Source organism: Mobula birostris, chromosome 16, assembly GCF_030028105.1.
Source record: "Mobula birostris isolate sMobBir1 chromosome 16, sMobBir1.hap1, whole genome shotgun sequence".
NCBI classification, from domain to species: Eukaryota; Metazoa; Chordata; class Chondrichthyes; order Myliobatiformes; family Myliobatidae; genus Mobula; species Mobula birostris.
In genome coordinates this window covers 2,480,786-2,497,926 of record NC_092385.1, presented here as the reverse complement: position 1 = coordinate 2,497,926, position 17,141 = coordinate 2,480,786, and the positions used below count along the sequence as shown (strand labels likewise).

The following is a 17,141-nucleotide window of genomic DNA, read 5'->3' as shown; positions in this document are numbered from 1 at the left end:
GTGTAAGTGCCGCCCACTAGCAATTACCCATCAGCAAAAAATAACAGATCATACTCTGTATTCAAAATTATACGAAAGATATATGAATGTCACTTCATCAAAAAGTTGTTAAAGAAGAAAGAGAAACAAGAAAATAAATAAAAGGGCCATTAAAATTAAACCAGTCAAATATGCAGAAATTTGGAACTCAGATCTTCCAAAAGCTAGAGGTGTCCTTGTACTCATGGCATCAACTGCTTATTCACTGATCACCGATAGATCCTCCATCCTAGACTCACCGAATCATGCATTCCAGTTGGATTGAATCCTACCACTGGCTCTCCCGATCTTCTCTCTCCATCTTCCAAAAAAGGACCTTGTCACAAAACGTCTCTATCCAGCTTCCTCAAGAACCTTCTCCCAATTCCACCACCCTGATTGGCCGAACCAACATTCCTAAGCTGAACATCACAACCCCTTATCTCCAAACACTACCAGCAGAATACACTGCTTCTACAGAAAACTGTTTAAAGAAATAGAAATCCACTCCACATCTTCTTTTCCTCCAGTCCTGCTGAAGGGTCTCAGCCGAAAACATCAACTGTACTTTTTATATAGATGCTGCCTGACCTGCTGAGTTCCTCCAGTGTTTTTCGTGTGTGTTGCTTGGATTTCCAGCATCTGCAGATTTTCTCTTGTTTCTAAAAAGAAATACCCTACAGCATTAGCAGTAAAAGCCTAGCAGTAAAACCTTAACCAGGGTGTTACATTTGAATTGAGAGACGGATGAGAATCAGGTTTATTATCACCAACATAATCGTGATATTTTTTGTTTTGCGGTCACTGTGTGTTACAATAACAAACATAATAAATGCATAGTGATGGAGAACCAGTTTCCGGGTCACCCCTCTCAGAAGACCCAGGTACCTCGGCACCGCCCAGGCCCCAGGCTCTGACCCCAGCTCTCACCCCCAAGACCAGAATCCGAGACCTGGCCACCCTCGACCCAAGACCCAGGTGCCTCCGCACCACCCAGGCCCCAGGCTCTGAGCCCAGCTCTCACCCCCAATACCAGGCCCCTAACCAGGTCGCACCTACACGTGTACGTCGGCCGCACCACGTGCTCATCAGCAGGCGGGAATCCCCGGTCCGGCTGCGCCTGCGCGTTACCTGACCGGGGCGGTCAACAGCGTCTATGTGTCACGTGGGACGACGCGGTCACGTGGGCACGGGCCGGCTCGCGCAGCAGCGTCCTCTGGCCGGTGACGTAGACCCAACGGCGGAAGTTTGTGTTTGTCCGTCGCTCCGCGCCCACCTGAGGCCCCGGACAGGACAATCGCGACCCCGTGTCCCCCGTTCACTCTCTCCGCCTCTCCCATCTGACACCGGGGACTCGAGTCCGGTTCGGTTCCGCCCGGAGGCCACGGCCACGGCGCCGGCCGGCTTCGGCCCAACGCAGGGAAACCCAGGCCCTCCGTCTGAGGAAGCGGGAGGCCGCGGCGTTGAGACACCGCGGGCGCTGAAGTGTCGGTTATGTGAGCGGTCTGGAGTCGGGCGGTAGCCCGAGAGCCAGCGAAGCTCGCGGCTGGAGGTAAGACCGAGGCCCCGGCTACGGGAAGGAAGCGGAGGTCACACGGTGCTGGGGGACGGTTAATGTTGACACACACCTAGAGAGGGGCGGACGGGTCAGTGTGGGACACACACACCGGAATGGGGATAGGGGTTTGGGTCAGTGTGGGACACACACACCGGAATAGTGATGGGAGTTTGGGTCAGTGTGGGACACACACACTGGGGTGGGGATGGGGGGGTTTGGGTCAGTGTGGGACACACACACCAGAATAGTGATGAGGGGTTTGGGTCAGTGTGGGACACACACACCGGAATGGGGATAGGGGTTTGGGTCAGTGTGGGACACACACACCGGAATAGTGATGGGAGTTTGGGTCAGTGTGGGACACACACACCGGAATAGTGATGGGAGTTTGGGTCAGTGTGGGACACACACACTGGGGTGGGGATGGGGGGGGGTTTGGGTCAGTGTGGGACACACACACACCGGAATAGTGATGGGAGTTTGGGTCAGTGTGGGACACACACACACCGGAATAGTGATGGGAGTTTGGGTCAGTGTGGGACACACACACTGGGGTGGGGATGGGGGGGTTTGGGTCAGTGTGGGACACACACACCGGAATAGTGATGGGAGTTTGGGTCAGTGTGGGACACACACACTGGGGTGGGGATGGGGGGGTTTGGGTCAGTGTGGGACACACACACCGGAATAGTGATGGGAGTTTGGGTCAGTGTGGGACACACACACTGGGGTGGGGATGGGGGGGTTTGGGTCAGTGTGGGACACACACACACCAGAATAGTGATGAGGGGTTTGGGTCAGTGTGGGACACACACACTGGAATAGTGATGGGAGTTTGGGTCAGTGTGGGACACACACTGGAATAGTGATGGGGGTTTCGGTCAGTGTGGGACTCTCACTGAGGTGGAGGTGGAGGGGGGCTGGGTCAGTGTGGGACGTACACCAGGATTTGGGGAGGGGGGTTAATTTTAAAATCTTATGAAAGGTTTGTAATATAAACATCAGATCTCCCCTCAGCCTCCAGAGAAAACAACCCAAGTTTGTCCATCCTTTTGTTACAGCACATGATCTCTAATCCAGATAGCATCCTGGTAAAACCTCTTCTGCATCCTCTCCCAAAGCCTTGACATCCTTTCAATAATGGGGCAACCAGAACTGTAGCGATTTATAAAGCTGCAGCATCACTTCCTGACTCCTGAACTCATTTCCTGGATTAATAAAGCCAAGCATGTGATATGCTGCCTTTCTTGCCTTACCAGCCTGTGTTGCCACTTTCAGGGAGCTATGGACTTGGACCTCAAGGTCCCTTTGCATGGCACCTCTGTAATGGGTCTTGCTGTTAACAATGTACTGTCTCTATATTTCATCTCCCAAAGTGTATTTCTTCATATCTGCCATATCTCCAAATGATCTATATTCCTCTGTACTCTTTGCCAGTCTTCTCTGTTGTCTGCAACACATCCAATCCTTGTATCATCTGCAAATTTACTAACCTACCCACTTGTGTTTTTGTTGATATCACTCGTGTGACAAACAGCAGAGGACCCAGTATAGATCCCTCTGGAGCACCACTTATCATAGACCTCCAACCAGAATAGGTCCCGTTGACCACTACCCTCTACCTTCTATGGCAAGCCAATTCTGAATCCAAATGTCCACATTATTTGACCAAGGTTGGACAAACTTGTTTTCTCTGGAAAGTCAGAGGCTGAGGGGAGATATTATGTTTATTAAATTGCGAGGGTCATAGATAGGTACACTGTCAAATTCTTTTTCCCAGGGTGGAGATGTCTTGTATGAGAGGGCATGCATTTAACTTGCAAGGAGAAAAATTTAAGGGAGATGTGCAAGGCAAGATTTTTTCTTAGAGGGTGGTGGGTGGCTGGAGAGATGATGAAAGCAGATATTTTTGTAGTATTTGAGATGGGCTCATGAATATGCAGGTTGGATGGTGTGCAGACTGATAGCATTATAGTAATGGCGCAGACACTGACCCACATGGTCTGTTCCTGTGCTCTATTCTAATGTTCCAGTTATGTGGGCACAGGGTTGGGGAGTGGATTTATGTGGACATATTGGGTCGTTGAGTGCATGGAATGCGATTATGTGGGAGAGGGTTGACACGGACAACCTGTTTGATATGGGTGTGCGAAGTCAGAGGGGTAGATTTGGTTGGGGAGCTGGTTGGGTGGAGGCAGGTGTTGTGAGGTCTGCACGGGTACACTGGATCAGAAGTTGGATTGACACAGGCGCACGGAGTCACATTGGCTTACCTCCCTAAACACTGGTTGTGTAGCGTTGTGAACAGATGTTGGCATTCACATGTTGATAAATATGTTATTTTGTTATGGAGTCCTATTTACAAGTGCTTTTTCCCACTGACACTCGTCCCTCCACTTGCATCCCAACGTCCTTTTCAGAAAACCATAGCCCTTTATAGTATGTTTTCTTTTTGTTTTGTCAGGTCGTGGAAGCATTTGGATTCTGTGTTCCTGTAGATGTTAATGTCCTGATGTGTTACTGTGCTCCTCTGCCTTGTAAATAGCACACACATTCAGAAACGGGTCTGTTAAATTGTTATCCGAGGTGAGTGTTAGTGCATCAATCCAGAGTAATTCTGAGTGAGTTGGTTTACAGATCCTCATGCTAATCTACATACCTGTTCTTTACTGTTTTCTTGGTCTCCGCCTGGTCCTGAGCAAGCAGGGGGGTGAATCCTGTAGTGCACTATTCCATTGATACAGCAATAACAAACACCTTTTGTGTCCGGAAGCGTTTTGCAGTTAGTAAAGGATGTGAAGTTTAGTTACTATTGTAGAACTGTAACATTTCAGAACTTGACGGCCTCCAAAGAGCTTATGCGTTGCATTTACTACATTTTGATTCACAAATTTGGAATTGTTTGCACAGAGGCTTGCTATTGGTATGACTGCTAAAACTGGATGTAGTCACATTTTTGTAATGTCAGCAACTCTTTTAACAGAGGCGCATTTAGCTGATAAATATGAGGAGTAATTGATAAGTCCGTGGCCTAAGGTAGAAGGAGTCAATTTTAGAAAACGTAGCACATTTATTTTTCAACATAGTCCCCTCCTACATTTACACACTTCGTCCAGTGGTCGTGGAGCATACGGATCTTAGACCTCCAGAAAGTGTCCTCAGCAGGGGTGATTGATAAGTTTGTGGCCTAAGGTAGAAGGAGTTGAGTTATACGGCTCTCCTTACATGCACATGCAGGTCAACTCTTGAGTGATTATACAGAAAGTTTGAAGTTAATAACTTATCAGAGGTCATTGATAAGTTCGTGGCCTAAGGTAGAAGGAGATGAGTTATTAACTTCAAACTTTCTGCATAATCACTCAAAGCATTGAACTGCACGTGGTGTGTATCCTTCTTTTCTCCACATAATTATGTATGTTAGACTCTCTCAAACCCCTGAAAGATTAGCATTACTTATCACATGTACATTGAAACATATAGTCAAGTGCATCATTTGCATCAACAACAAACATATGATGTCCTGGGGCAAGTATCTTATGCTTTTGGCACCAACATAGCATGCCCACAGCTTACTTGCCCTACTTTGTACTACTATGGAATGTTGGAGGAAACTGGAGCACTCGGAGGAAATCCATGCATTTCGCACTCCTACCCCACCCCTCACCCCTCACCCCTCACCCAAATGCAGTATTGCATATTTCAACACAGAGGAAGAAGGTGCTGACTATCTACTCTGCCTGTGCCTCTCATAATCTTCTAAACCTCTGTCAGGTCTCCCCTCAGAGAAAACAACGAGTTTGCCCAACCTGTCGTTGTAGCACATGCCTTCTAATCCAGGCAACATCCTGGTGAACGTCTTTTGCAGCCTCTCCAGTTTCCCTATCTTTCCTATCACAGGGTGACCAGAACTGAATGCAGAACCCCAGATACGGCCCAACCAGAGGTTTATAAATCAAGACTCTTGAATGCAGTGCTTTGACTAATAAAGTAAGCTTGCTCTATGCTCTTGTGTAATCTCTGAATCCCAAAACCTTGCTCCTCTGATTCTGACCTCCCAATCATCTCTGTCATCATGCCTCCAGCCCTTTAAGATTTCTTTTAACCTACCTCTCACCTTGCTTTGTAAGGTGCTTCTGCTGAGAAATGTCACTGTTCTCTTGTGTTAAAGTTGCCATATAAATGTCCCTGCATGAAAGGCTTTTCCATGTTATCTGCCATTGAGATGGGTATAGTTAGTCACATTAACTGACGGCATTGTGTGGAGCATTCTAGAATCAGTTCAATGGCATCCATGCTAGTCTTTAAACTTGAAACCATGACCAGGTAGTGGCAAGTTTTGGTCCAGTTGCAGGAAAAAGACAAAGAACCAAAGCACCTTGGCCCTACGGTGTTATTCTATAAGGTTCACATTGATGGAGTACAATGGGCAGGTTCTCTTTAAGAAAAACTTTGCGCATTAATAGTAATTGACCGGTGATTGGTGTATGACTGCATGATTCTACACCACTGCAAAAAAGGAGTTGACAGAACTGACATGCAGCAAGTTATTAACGAATCAACAGTTCACATTATTTGGAACTTTGGCAGCAAAACTTTAAACAGATTCAAGGGAAGAGATTGCATACAAAGAACAAGTTTTATCAATGTTAGAAGGTGACATTTTCAAATAAGTGATCTCTCCATTTCCAAACAAAATATAATTCAGTTCCTCTTCTGTACATTATTCTGTGGCTAAATAGACACTGATGTTTTTAACCTGCTTTTTTGGTATCCATATACTCCGTGAGAGTCACTTTTGCCACTGGGTTGAGAACTAGTACTTCTGTATGATATAGCCATCCTATGCTTTGAGAAGTATTCCCAGAAACTTCGGCCGCCTATGTTCTGCCGTCATCCCCGCCAGTATCCTCCTCCAATCCACCTGGGCAAGCTCCTCTCTCATGCCTCTATAATTCCCTTTATACCATTGCGATACTGATACATGTGACTTATGCTTCACCCTATCAAATTGCAGTATGAATTCGATCAGATTATGATCACTGCTTTTACATTAAGCTGCCTAATAAGATCTGGGTTGTTACACAACACCCCATCTAAGATAGCCTTTCCCCAGGTAGGCTCAAGCACAAGCTGCTCTAAAAAGACATCTCATATGCATTCAACAAATTCCTCCTGGTACGATCCGGCACCAACCTGATTTTCCCAATCCCCTTGCGTACTGAAGTACCCCATTAGAATTGTGTCATTACCCTTATTATGTGCCTTTTCCAACACCCTTTGCAATCTCAATCCCACATCTTGACTACTATTTGGAGGCCTATATATGATTGCTATAATTGTTTTTTTTACACTTGCAGTTTCTTAACTCCACCCACAAAGATTCAACATTCTCTGACTCTGTGTCACCTCTTTCCAAAGATGTAATTCCATCTCTTACCAACAGAACCACACCACTGCCTATGCCTTCCTGCCTGTCCTTCCGATACAAAGTACATCCTTTGATGTTAAGCTCCCAACTGTAGCCGCCTTTGAGCTATGACCCAGTGATGCCCACAGTGTCATACCGACCAATCTCTAATTGCGCCGTAAGTTCGTCCACCGTATTCCGAATGCTACAACATTTAAATACAGCACCTTCAGTCCTGCATTTTTCACCCTTTTCGAATTTTGCCTCTGTGGTACAATTTAACTCTTTGCTGTGTTTGCATTTGGAGAGCAAACTGGTGTCCATGTAGCAGGTTTTTCCCTCTGATGAATCTAAAGGAATACAGAGAACCATACAGTTTGGCACCAGTGGTGTCGCAGGAGTTGCCAGTCAGCATTGAACTCAATGTAGGACTGCCTAAGGGACTCCTCCAGGTCTTTCCTCTGGGTTTACTTCTGAAGCCTTCCCTGTGAGTGGATTAGCTGCGAAGCGGTAGAGGTTTGTGATCATAGTTTTCCTTCTAGGTGAGCTGCCATCCATGGTAACGGACCCCCATTGGCCTGGAGTAACTGGTTTTAAGGCACCAGCAAACCCTTCTCCTGTCAGTACAAACAGTTCCGCTGGGCTTAGTAGCTATGCCACACATGAAGGCCAGGAGCTGGACTTGGTTGTCAGAGGCTACTTGGGATGTACACTATTGGGAGCATTTAATTGGTAGGGGGAGCTTGTTCCCATTACCTCCCCTGACAATAACAACGTTCAAGAACCAGCCTAAAGCAGTCAGTTAAACTTTATAGCCTAGAATAACTTCTTTATAATAAAGCTATTATAAATACTCCTGAATTTGAAATGATTTTCTTTTTTAATTTAATTTTTACTGGTTAATATGCAGGTGCTTTAACAAGTGGAAAACAGAATTAATAAAATTGGTTTAATTGTGCAAGCATTGTATCACCATGTTGTGACATTTATGATTAAATGGATAGCGCAGCATGGTAGTGTAGTGGTTAGCATAACGCTTTACAGCACCAGTGATTGCAGATCAATTTGCACTGCTGTCTGTAAAGAGTTTGTACTTTCTACCTGTAACTGCATGAGTTTTCTCCACATGCTCTGCTTTCCTCCCACATTCCAAAAATGTATAGGTTATGGTTAGAGAGTTGTGAGCACGCTATGTTGGTGACGTAAGTGCAGAGACACTTGAGAGGGCAGTCCCTAGCACTTCCACGGACTGTGTTGGTTGTTGGTGCAAAATGACACATTTTACTGGATGCCACAATTCAAGCCAATTTCTACAGTAGCATGTATCTCACTTTGCCATCTCATGCTGACTAAAACATTACAGCATGACATTTGGAGAGTATTTAAGCAACTGCAAGCTGCTTTTTTCCCTGTTCACTCTTGTCTTTTTAGAAAACATAGTACGCTGTATCATAGAGACAATGAACTGGGTAGTTTCTTTTAGAATGGTGATGTATGTGCTAACACACTTGAAGATCAAGTGTGTCACCTGAGGGAGATGTTTGTAACAAATTGGAGGTTGATGACATGTTTTGTTATTGAACCGTGTTGTGTTTTTTTCCACCACTACTTCACTATTGTCATATGTTCTGCCCAGGCTGGTTTTGACAAAATTGGCCTTGTAATATTTTTATACTTTTATCACTTTGTAAATTGCATGCACAGTGTTGTTGCTGTTTTAACTGTATCTATTGAAGCCATTGAGTTTGGAATGAACAATAAGGTCTGCTTTGCTGAAGTACCCAGAGGCCAAGTTGGAGATTGTTTTCTGTCTCTGCAGTGCTCCGTCTGTTTAGCTTGAAAATATCTTCTCACATTCAAGTGGTGTAGAGGATTTTACAATCTTTAAAAATGCTGACAAGAAATAATTTCAAAGTAAATTTTATCATCAAAGTACATATGTTGCCATCTACAACCCTGAAGTTCAATTTCTTGTGGGCATACTCAATAAATCTATAGAACAATAACCATAACAGATTTAATGACTAAATTTAACAACCCCTTTCCTAGACGTTGAAGTTGTTTTACAATGGTCACAGAATGATTGCAAGTAGAGCTTGATTTCAGGTTTTTTTAAAAATTTGCTCTGTACAAAACTTATTGTATTTGCAAATAAGCCTGAACTGTTTTATTATCAGAGTACCTGCCAGGTACATTTGGCATAGTTTAAGCAAATGATATACAGTTTGTGAAGTTAAGCTGAAGTTCAACTACGTCTTTGCTGGGACATGGAACACTTTCTATGTGGGATAGTAAACATTGGTCTGAATGCAGGGTGTCACTTTGTACACCCTCGTGTGGAATACTAAACATTAGAGAGAGTGTGGCAGGGTGTCACTTTGTACACCCTCATGTGGAATAGTAAACATTAGTGAGAATGTGGCAGGGTGTCATTTTGTACACCCTCGTGTGGAATAGTAAACATTAGTGTGAATGCAGGGTGTCACTTTGTTTGATTGTTCATGATTGTGACATCCGAACAGACACCAAAATGTTAGTGTACAAAGTAGTGGTACTCCCAATGCTCCTGTATGCATCAGAAACCTGGACAACATACTGATGACATCTGAAGGTGCTTGAAAAGTTCCATCTACACTGTCTTAGAAACATCTTAAATACCAGCTGGGAAGATAGAAGAACCAATGTCAGCGTGCTAAATGAAGCAAAAATAACAAGCATTGAAGCCTACGTCATCAAGAACCAACTAAGATGGAGCAGTCATGTTGTTCAGATGAAAGACGAACATCGGCCGAAACAAATCTACTCCCAGCTTAAAGGCAGCAAACGTAAAAGAGGCGAACAACAGAAGAGATTCAAAAATGTCTTAAAAGCCAACATGAAGAAATGTAACATCGACATCAACAATTGGGAAACCAATGCCAAGGACAGGAAACTCTGGCAAACCATCATCCGAGAAGGGATAGCATCTTTTGAAGCCAACAGATGTGCAGAATTAGAAGAAAAGAGAAGAAAATGGAAAGAGAGGCAGCAACAACCAAAGCCCAATCTGCCATCTGGAACTACCTGTCCTGAATGCGGAAGAACTTTCAAGGCCAAGATTGGACTCATGAGCCACTTGAGAGCCCATAAGTAGATCAACAGAATGAAGACCATAATCCTTGACCTTGAGGGATAGCCACGACCACAACTTTGTACACTTGTGTGGAATAGTAAACATTAGTGTGAATGCAGGGTGTCACTTTGTACGCTCTTGTGTGGAATAGTAAACATTAGTGTGAATGCAAGGTGTTACTTTGTACACCCTCGTCTGCAATAGTAAACATTAGTGTGAATGCAGGGTGTCACTTTGTACAATATCGGAAGGCCATTCCCTTCTAATGTGATTTCTAATTCTTGCCTCAAACTATCATAGACGGAAGTTCTTGAAGTTGTATGCTGTTTAGTTTTGGATGGGGTTTTAACAACTTTGGAACTTTCCAGAACACTATTTTGACATAGAGAGCGCTAACACAGAAGCAGGCCTTTTGACCCATCTAGTCTGTACCTAGTCCCATTGACCCACACCCAGACAATATTCCTCCATACCATCCTATGTACTTAACTAAACTTCTCTTAAGTGTTGAAATGGAACCCCCATCTCCCACCTCTGCTGGTTGTTCATTCCGCACTCTCGCCAACCTTTGAGTAAAGAACTTCCCCCTCAGATTCCCTTTAAACATTTCAGCTTTGGTCTCACCCAACCTCAGGAAAAAGCCTGCTTGCATTTACCCTATCTGTACCCCTCATAATTTTGTATACCTCTATTAAATCTCCCCTCATTCTCCTACGCTCTAGGGAACCATATCCGACCTATTGAATCTATATACATCATAGTACAATAGTCTCTGTTCTATTATTTAATATTTTATTATTGCTCATTGGTAAATTATTCTGTACTTTAGTTAATATTATATTTATTATTAAGTTGTGTTTTTAAATGTTGCTGCTGTAACAAAATAATTTCTCACTTGGGATCAATAAAATATTTAATATTATTATTATCAAATATTTTCCTATTACTCAGGTTCTCAAGTCCTGGCAATATCCTTGTAATTTTTTTCTGCTGTCTTTCAATTTTATTGTTAACAGGTGACCAGAACTGCATACTTCAAATTTTACCTCACCATTGTCTTCTACACTTAAATGTAACTCCCAATTCCTGTGCTCAATACTTTGATTTATAAAGGCCAAGGTATCAAAAGCTCTCTTTGCAACTCTATCTACCTGTGATGCCGCTTTCAGTGAATTATGGACCTGTATTCCCAGAACCCTTTATTTTATCGCACTCTCTGATCCCCTATTGTTCACTGTGTAAAACCTACCCTGCTTGATCTTACTGAAGTTTAACACCTCGCACTTGTTTACATTAAATTCCATATACTATTTTTCTGAGTCCTGCTGAAGAGTTTCGGCCCAAAACAACGACTGTGCTTTTTTTCATAGATGCTGCCTGGCCTGCTGAGTTCCTCCAACATTTTGTGTATGCTGCCAATTTTCTGCCCATTTTTCCAGCTGGTCCAGATCCTGCTGCAAACCATGATAGCCTTCCTCACTGTCCACTATATCCCCAATCTTGGATGTTATCTGCAGTGCCATCCAGCTTCTTGATATAGTTGACAAACAACAACAGACCCAGCACTGATCCCAGCAGCACTCCACTAATCTCCAGTCTCCAGTCAGAGAGACAGTCATCTACTGCCACTCTCTGGCTTTTTCCACAAAGCCAGTGTCTAATCCAATTTACTACCTCATCTGAATGCCAAGACACTGAACTTTTTTGACCAATCTCCCACGTGGGACCTTGTCAAAGGTCTTGCTAAAGTCCACGTAGATAACATCCACTACATTTCCTTCATAAACTTTCCAGGTAACTGCCTCCAAAATCTCTTAGGACACAACCTACCACACACACAGTCATGTTGACTATTCTTCATCAGTTCCTGTGTATCCAAATATATATCTGGTCCTTTAGTATACCTCCCAATAGTTTACCCATTGCTGACACCAGGCTCACCGGGCTATAATTTCCTGGTTTATTCTGAGAGCCTTTCTTAAATAATAGAACAACATTAGCTATGCATCAATCTGATGGCAACTCAGGATGTTTTAAATGCCCCTGCCAGGGCTCCTGCAAGTTCACACTAGCCTCCCATAAGGTCCAAGGGGGCACCTTGTCAGGTCTGGGAATTTATCCCTGCTAATTTGCCTCAAGACAGAATCACTTCCTCTGTAATCCAGATACGGTCCATGATCTCACTGCTGTTTTGCCTTCTGTGATAATGAGAAGATCTATTTTTGTGTGCTGTCAGTTGAAGGATGGAGCAGTACAGAAGGGAAACTCTGCTTCTGTCAGCAGTATTGTTGTGTGACTGTGTGTGCACCTCAATGAATAACTAAGGGTTTGGTTTAACATTTTAGCCTTGGCACTGCCCTGAAAGTGCCTGTCAAAACTTGTGGATCATGAAGCTACTGCCAAGTCAAGTGCTGCTGATTGAGCTTGGATAAGCTAAATATTTCAGCACTACTGGTTGCTTGAGGACACGAACATGATGCTAAGAAATACTTGGTGCTACAAATTATTGCAGTTCTATTATTTTAGGTGCTAATTGCTGGAAAGAACCCTTCCCTGAATTGGCACTATGAATAATGTGCCTTTTGCCTTCTGTTGCAGCCTAACCCTGGGCGTTCTGGCCAGTCTTTCTTTGTCTGAGAGCTCATCCATCCAGAGCCGCCAAAATAGCTGGGCCAGGAAAGAAACGACGAAACCCTGAGCCAGATCCCATCAGTGACGCAAGCAGTGCTCCTCTGTCGGCCAAGTGGCTGAAAATGGCCAGTACGGCTGAGAACGGCAGGAGGAGACTGGGACGGAATCGGGAGGAGGCCGCAAACAAGAAGAAGCTGAAGGACAAAGTCAACCAGGAGAACAAAGATGGGAAAGTTACCGCTGACGGTGAGCCAAAGAAAGGTACGACACTGGCACGTGTGGTGATGAACTGAGTATTCTTCAACACAGCAAGCTGTCACTCTAGTGTAAGGTACAGGTGCAGAACTAGGCCATTCAGCCCATTTAGCCGTCTCTGCCATTCCATCATGGGTGTGATTTATTATCCCTCTCAACCACATCCCCTCCCTCTCCCCCCATAACCTTTGACAAGCTGTAGGAAGCATGACCCATTAGCAAGGACCTACAGCTCTCCGCACCATAGGTGCATTTCATTGATCAAACTGCAGCTACAGACCCTGTTTATAAATAGTACCTTTTTGTTGTAACAAACCATCACAAAGTGTTTCACAGAACAAACAACATTTACACAAGGCTGAAAGTAAAGATATTAAGTCAGATTACAAAAGGTGGGTGTTAAACATTTTAAGGAGTGCTTTCACAGAGAAAGAAGTGGGGCAGTTTAGGGCCTTGTGAGACGAAGGTGAGGCCACCAGAGATCAGGCAAAGTAAACAAGTTCTGCAAGAGAACAGAGCTGAAAGAGCTCAGATATCAAGGTGACAGCAAGGCCAAGACATTTGAAAATGACGAGATTTGGGAACTGATGTCAACCAGTGAGCACACTATCTTCACACAGAAATACTGGAGGAATGCAGCAGGTTAGGCAGCATCTATGGAAATCAATAAACAAAACATTTTGGGCAAAGACTATTCATCAGGATTTTAGTCTTGCATTATAGCTTGGTGGGAATTTGGATATTGGTTTTTGGTTAGTTTTCTTGATTTGCTATTTTTGTCATAGAACAGTATAGTACAACACAGAAGCAGGCCATCTGGCCCACAGTGTTGTACCAAATCAAAAACACCCAAACACTAATTCCTCCTACCTGCACCGTGTCCATATCCTTCCATCTTTCTTACATTTATGTGCCTATCCAAACTTTTCTTAAAAGCCTCTGATGTATTTGCCTCTACAACAATACTGGGCAGTGCATTCCAAGCATCTGGGACTCTCTCAGTAAAAAAAACTCGCCCCTCACATCCCCCCTGAACCTACCTCTTCTCACCTTCAGTGCGTGCCCTCTGGTATTAGACACTTCAACCCTGGGAAACATATCCTCTCTGTCCACTCTATCTATGCCTCATAATCTTGTAAACCTCTATTAGATTTCCCCTTGGCTTCTGACACTCCAGAGAAAACAGCCTAAGTTTATCCAGCCTCTCATGATAGCACATGTCCTCTAAACCAGGCAGCATCCTGGTAAACCTCTTCTGCGCCCTCTCCAAAGTATGAGCATCCTTTGGGTGGGGCAACCAGAACTGTACATAATACTCCAGATGTGGCCTAACTATGTTTTATAAAGTTGCAACATAATCTCCTGACTTTTGTACTCAGTCTCGACTAATAAAAGTAAGAATTTTATAAGCTTTCTTAACTACCTTATCGATCTGTGTAACCACTTTCAAGGAGCTATGAACTTGGATCCCAAGATCTCTCTGCTCAGCAACACTTAAGGATCTTGCCCTACTAAGGTGCAACACCTCACATTTATCTGGGATAAATGCCATCTGTCATTTCTCAGCCCATATCTGGAGCTGATCTATTTCGTGCTGTATTCTTTGCCAGTCTTCCACAGGATCCACAACTCCATCAATCTTGGTATCTTCCGCAATTTACTAACCCACCCGTCTGCATTTTCATCCAGGTCATTTATGTACATCAGAAAAGCAGAGGTCCCAGCACAGATCGTTATGGAACTCCACTGATTACGGACCACCAGCTTGAATAAGTCACTTCAACTACTGCCTTCTGGCTTCTGTGCACATGCCAGTTCTGAATCCAAACAGCCAATTCATCACAGCCCATGCATTTTAATCTTCTAGATTAGCCTCCCATGAGGGACTTTGTTAGGTGCCTTACTAAAATCCATGTAGACAACATATCCTCATCAATCTCTCTCGTCACCTTGTCAAAAAACTCAATCAGGTTGGTAAGGCATGACTTGCCATACACAAAGCATTAATTAGTCCATGGGTTTCCAGATGCACTTATCCAATCCCTAAGAATTTTCTCCAGCAATTTTCCTACAACTGATGTGACTCACCAGCCAAGAATTCCCAGGATTTGCCCTTGTTCCCTTATTATGTAGAGGTACAATATTAGCTACTCACCAGTCCACGGGAACCTCACCTATGGCTAGAGAGGACACAGTGATACTCATCTCATCTCTTGCCTCCTTCAATAACATGGGGTAAATCCCATCAGGCTCAGGGGATTTATCCACCTTAACACTTCCTCCTACTTGACCCCTAAATGTTTTAACATATTTATACACTCAGCACTGATCTCCTGGTCTTCCATTTCCTTGGTAAATACTGCAGCAAAGTACCCACTGGGTATCTCACTCACATTCTCTGCAAACATGCAATGTTTCTCTCCCCCCCCCCCCCCCCCCCCACTTATCCTTGTAGTCCTACCCTCTCCCTAGTTATCTAATTACTCTTGATGTATGTATAGATTGCCTTGGGATTCACCTTAATCTTGCTTGCCAAGAACTTTTCTTGGGCCTTCTTGGTTTTCCTAATTCCGTTCTTGAGTTCTTGTCTGGCTTCTTTATACTCCTCATGTGCTTCATTTGATCCTAACTTCTGAAGCTTTACATGCTACTTTTTCTTCTTGAGTAAATTCATCACCTCTCTGGACATCCAAGCTTCTCTTATCTTTCCATCCCCATCCTTCCTTTTAACAGCAACTTATCTTTCCTGTACTTTGTGCAATTGATCTTTAAACACCCTCCACATGTTTGATGTGGACTTACCAGAGAAAAGGTGTTCCCAATTAACACTTCTTAGTTCCTGCCTAATGCCCTCAGAAATTTGCCCTATTACAATTTAAAATTCTCCCACAAGGACGATACCTATCTTCATTTATAGCTGGCCTGAAAGTTAAGGAATTGTGGTCACTGTTCCCTAACTGTTCACCCACTGAAAATTGTCCTTTAACCTGCAATTTCCTGGGCATGAGTACATCTCCAACCCTTATAGGGTGTAGAATTGTCAATTTTTATGTCTGAACTTGGCTCAAAAGTATTTTCCCCTTTGTGAGAGGACTTTCTGTGGCCCGGTTGAGGAGAGGCCAGGAATTGGGTACATATCACCCCTCTAATGGCTCTTGGTATATGGACTGGGTGTGGGAGGACGTGTCGTAAAATTGTTGCAATACAATTGATGAGGGCAATTGGGCAGTTAGCTCGGTGGTATCTCTTCATAAAACTGTCCATTTCTGCTGCTCTTTTGGATTGAGGCCTGAACTGCTGAGTTCTTCCAGCATTTTTTCTATGTTGTCTGGATTCCTAGTTTCTGTAGAATCTCTCGTATTTACAAGAAAACCCTAAGCAGTCTTTCGAGTTGAGGCACCTTCACATTGAATCCATTTATTGCATTGAGTGCTGAATGCAGCCTCCTCTATTTTGGTGGGATCTGATAGCATTATTAATTTCTCTAACTTCCAGGCACAACTCCCTCTGTCTCCCTTCCCCTCCCCCCCACCATTTCCTTTATGCCTCTGGCTCTGTTACCCCTTCTCTTCCTCTCTCCTGCTCCTCACCCATATCTTCCTCCATCTGGTTCCCCTCCTTCCCTTTTTCCCATAGTCCATTGCCATCTCCTATTAGATTCCAACTTCTTCAACTCTTTACGTCTTCCACCTGTCACCTCAAGCTTCTCACATCATTCTACTCCATTCTCCAACATACCTATTATCCCTCTCACTTGAATTCACCTATCACCTGCCTGCACTTGCTCCTCTCCCTACCTTTCACCCTTTTATTTTAACTTCTGCCCTCTTCCCTTCCAATGTTGTTGCAGGGTTTCAGCCCAAAATGGCAACTGTATATTTCCCTTCATAGCTGCTGCCTGAGCTGCTGTGTTCCTCCATGTTTTTTGTGCTGCTGTAAACCAGTAATGGTGTAGTGCAGACATGCAGATGCTGCAATATGGAACAACAGCGATCTACCAGGGCAGGGATTCCCAATCTGGGTTCATGGACTCCTTGCTTAATGGTATTGGTCCATGGCATAAAAAAAGGTCGGCAACCCCTGTGCGAGAGGAGCTCAGCAGCTGGAGCAGCATTGGTGAGTGAGCAGATCTGTCACATCCTCTCAGAAGATAAACTGTT

The 17,141-nt window shown here is 44.1% G+C and overlaps 1 protein-coding gene across 7 annotated transcripts in view; it reads left to right on the top strand.

Annotated features, from left to right (window-relative positions):
- Nucleotides 1–1,195: 1,195 nt before the first annotated feature.
- usp19 (ubiquitin specific peptidase 19) overlaps nucleotides 1,196–17,141 on the top strand; it is a 218,843-nt gene continuing 202,897 nt past the window's right edge. For all 7 annotated transcript variants that reach the window (XM_072280210.1, XM_072280211.1, XM_072280213.1 and 4 more), the window contains exons 1-3: nucleotides 1,196–1,570; nucleotides 4,041–4,162; nucleotides 12,694–12,987. In XM_072280210.1, the coding sequence (XP_072136311.1) occupies nucleotides 12,849–12,987 (139 nt within the window). In that variant the 5' untranslated portion in view covers nucleotides 1,196–1,570; nucleotides 4,041–4,162; nucleotides 12,694–12,848. The remainder of the gene's footprint in view (nucleotides 1,571–4,040; nucleotides 4,163–12,693; nucleotides 12,988–17,141) is intronic.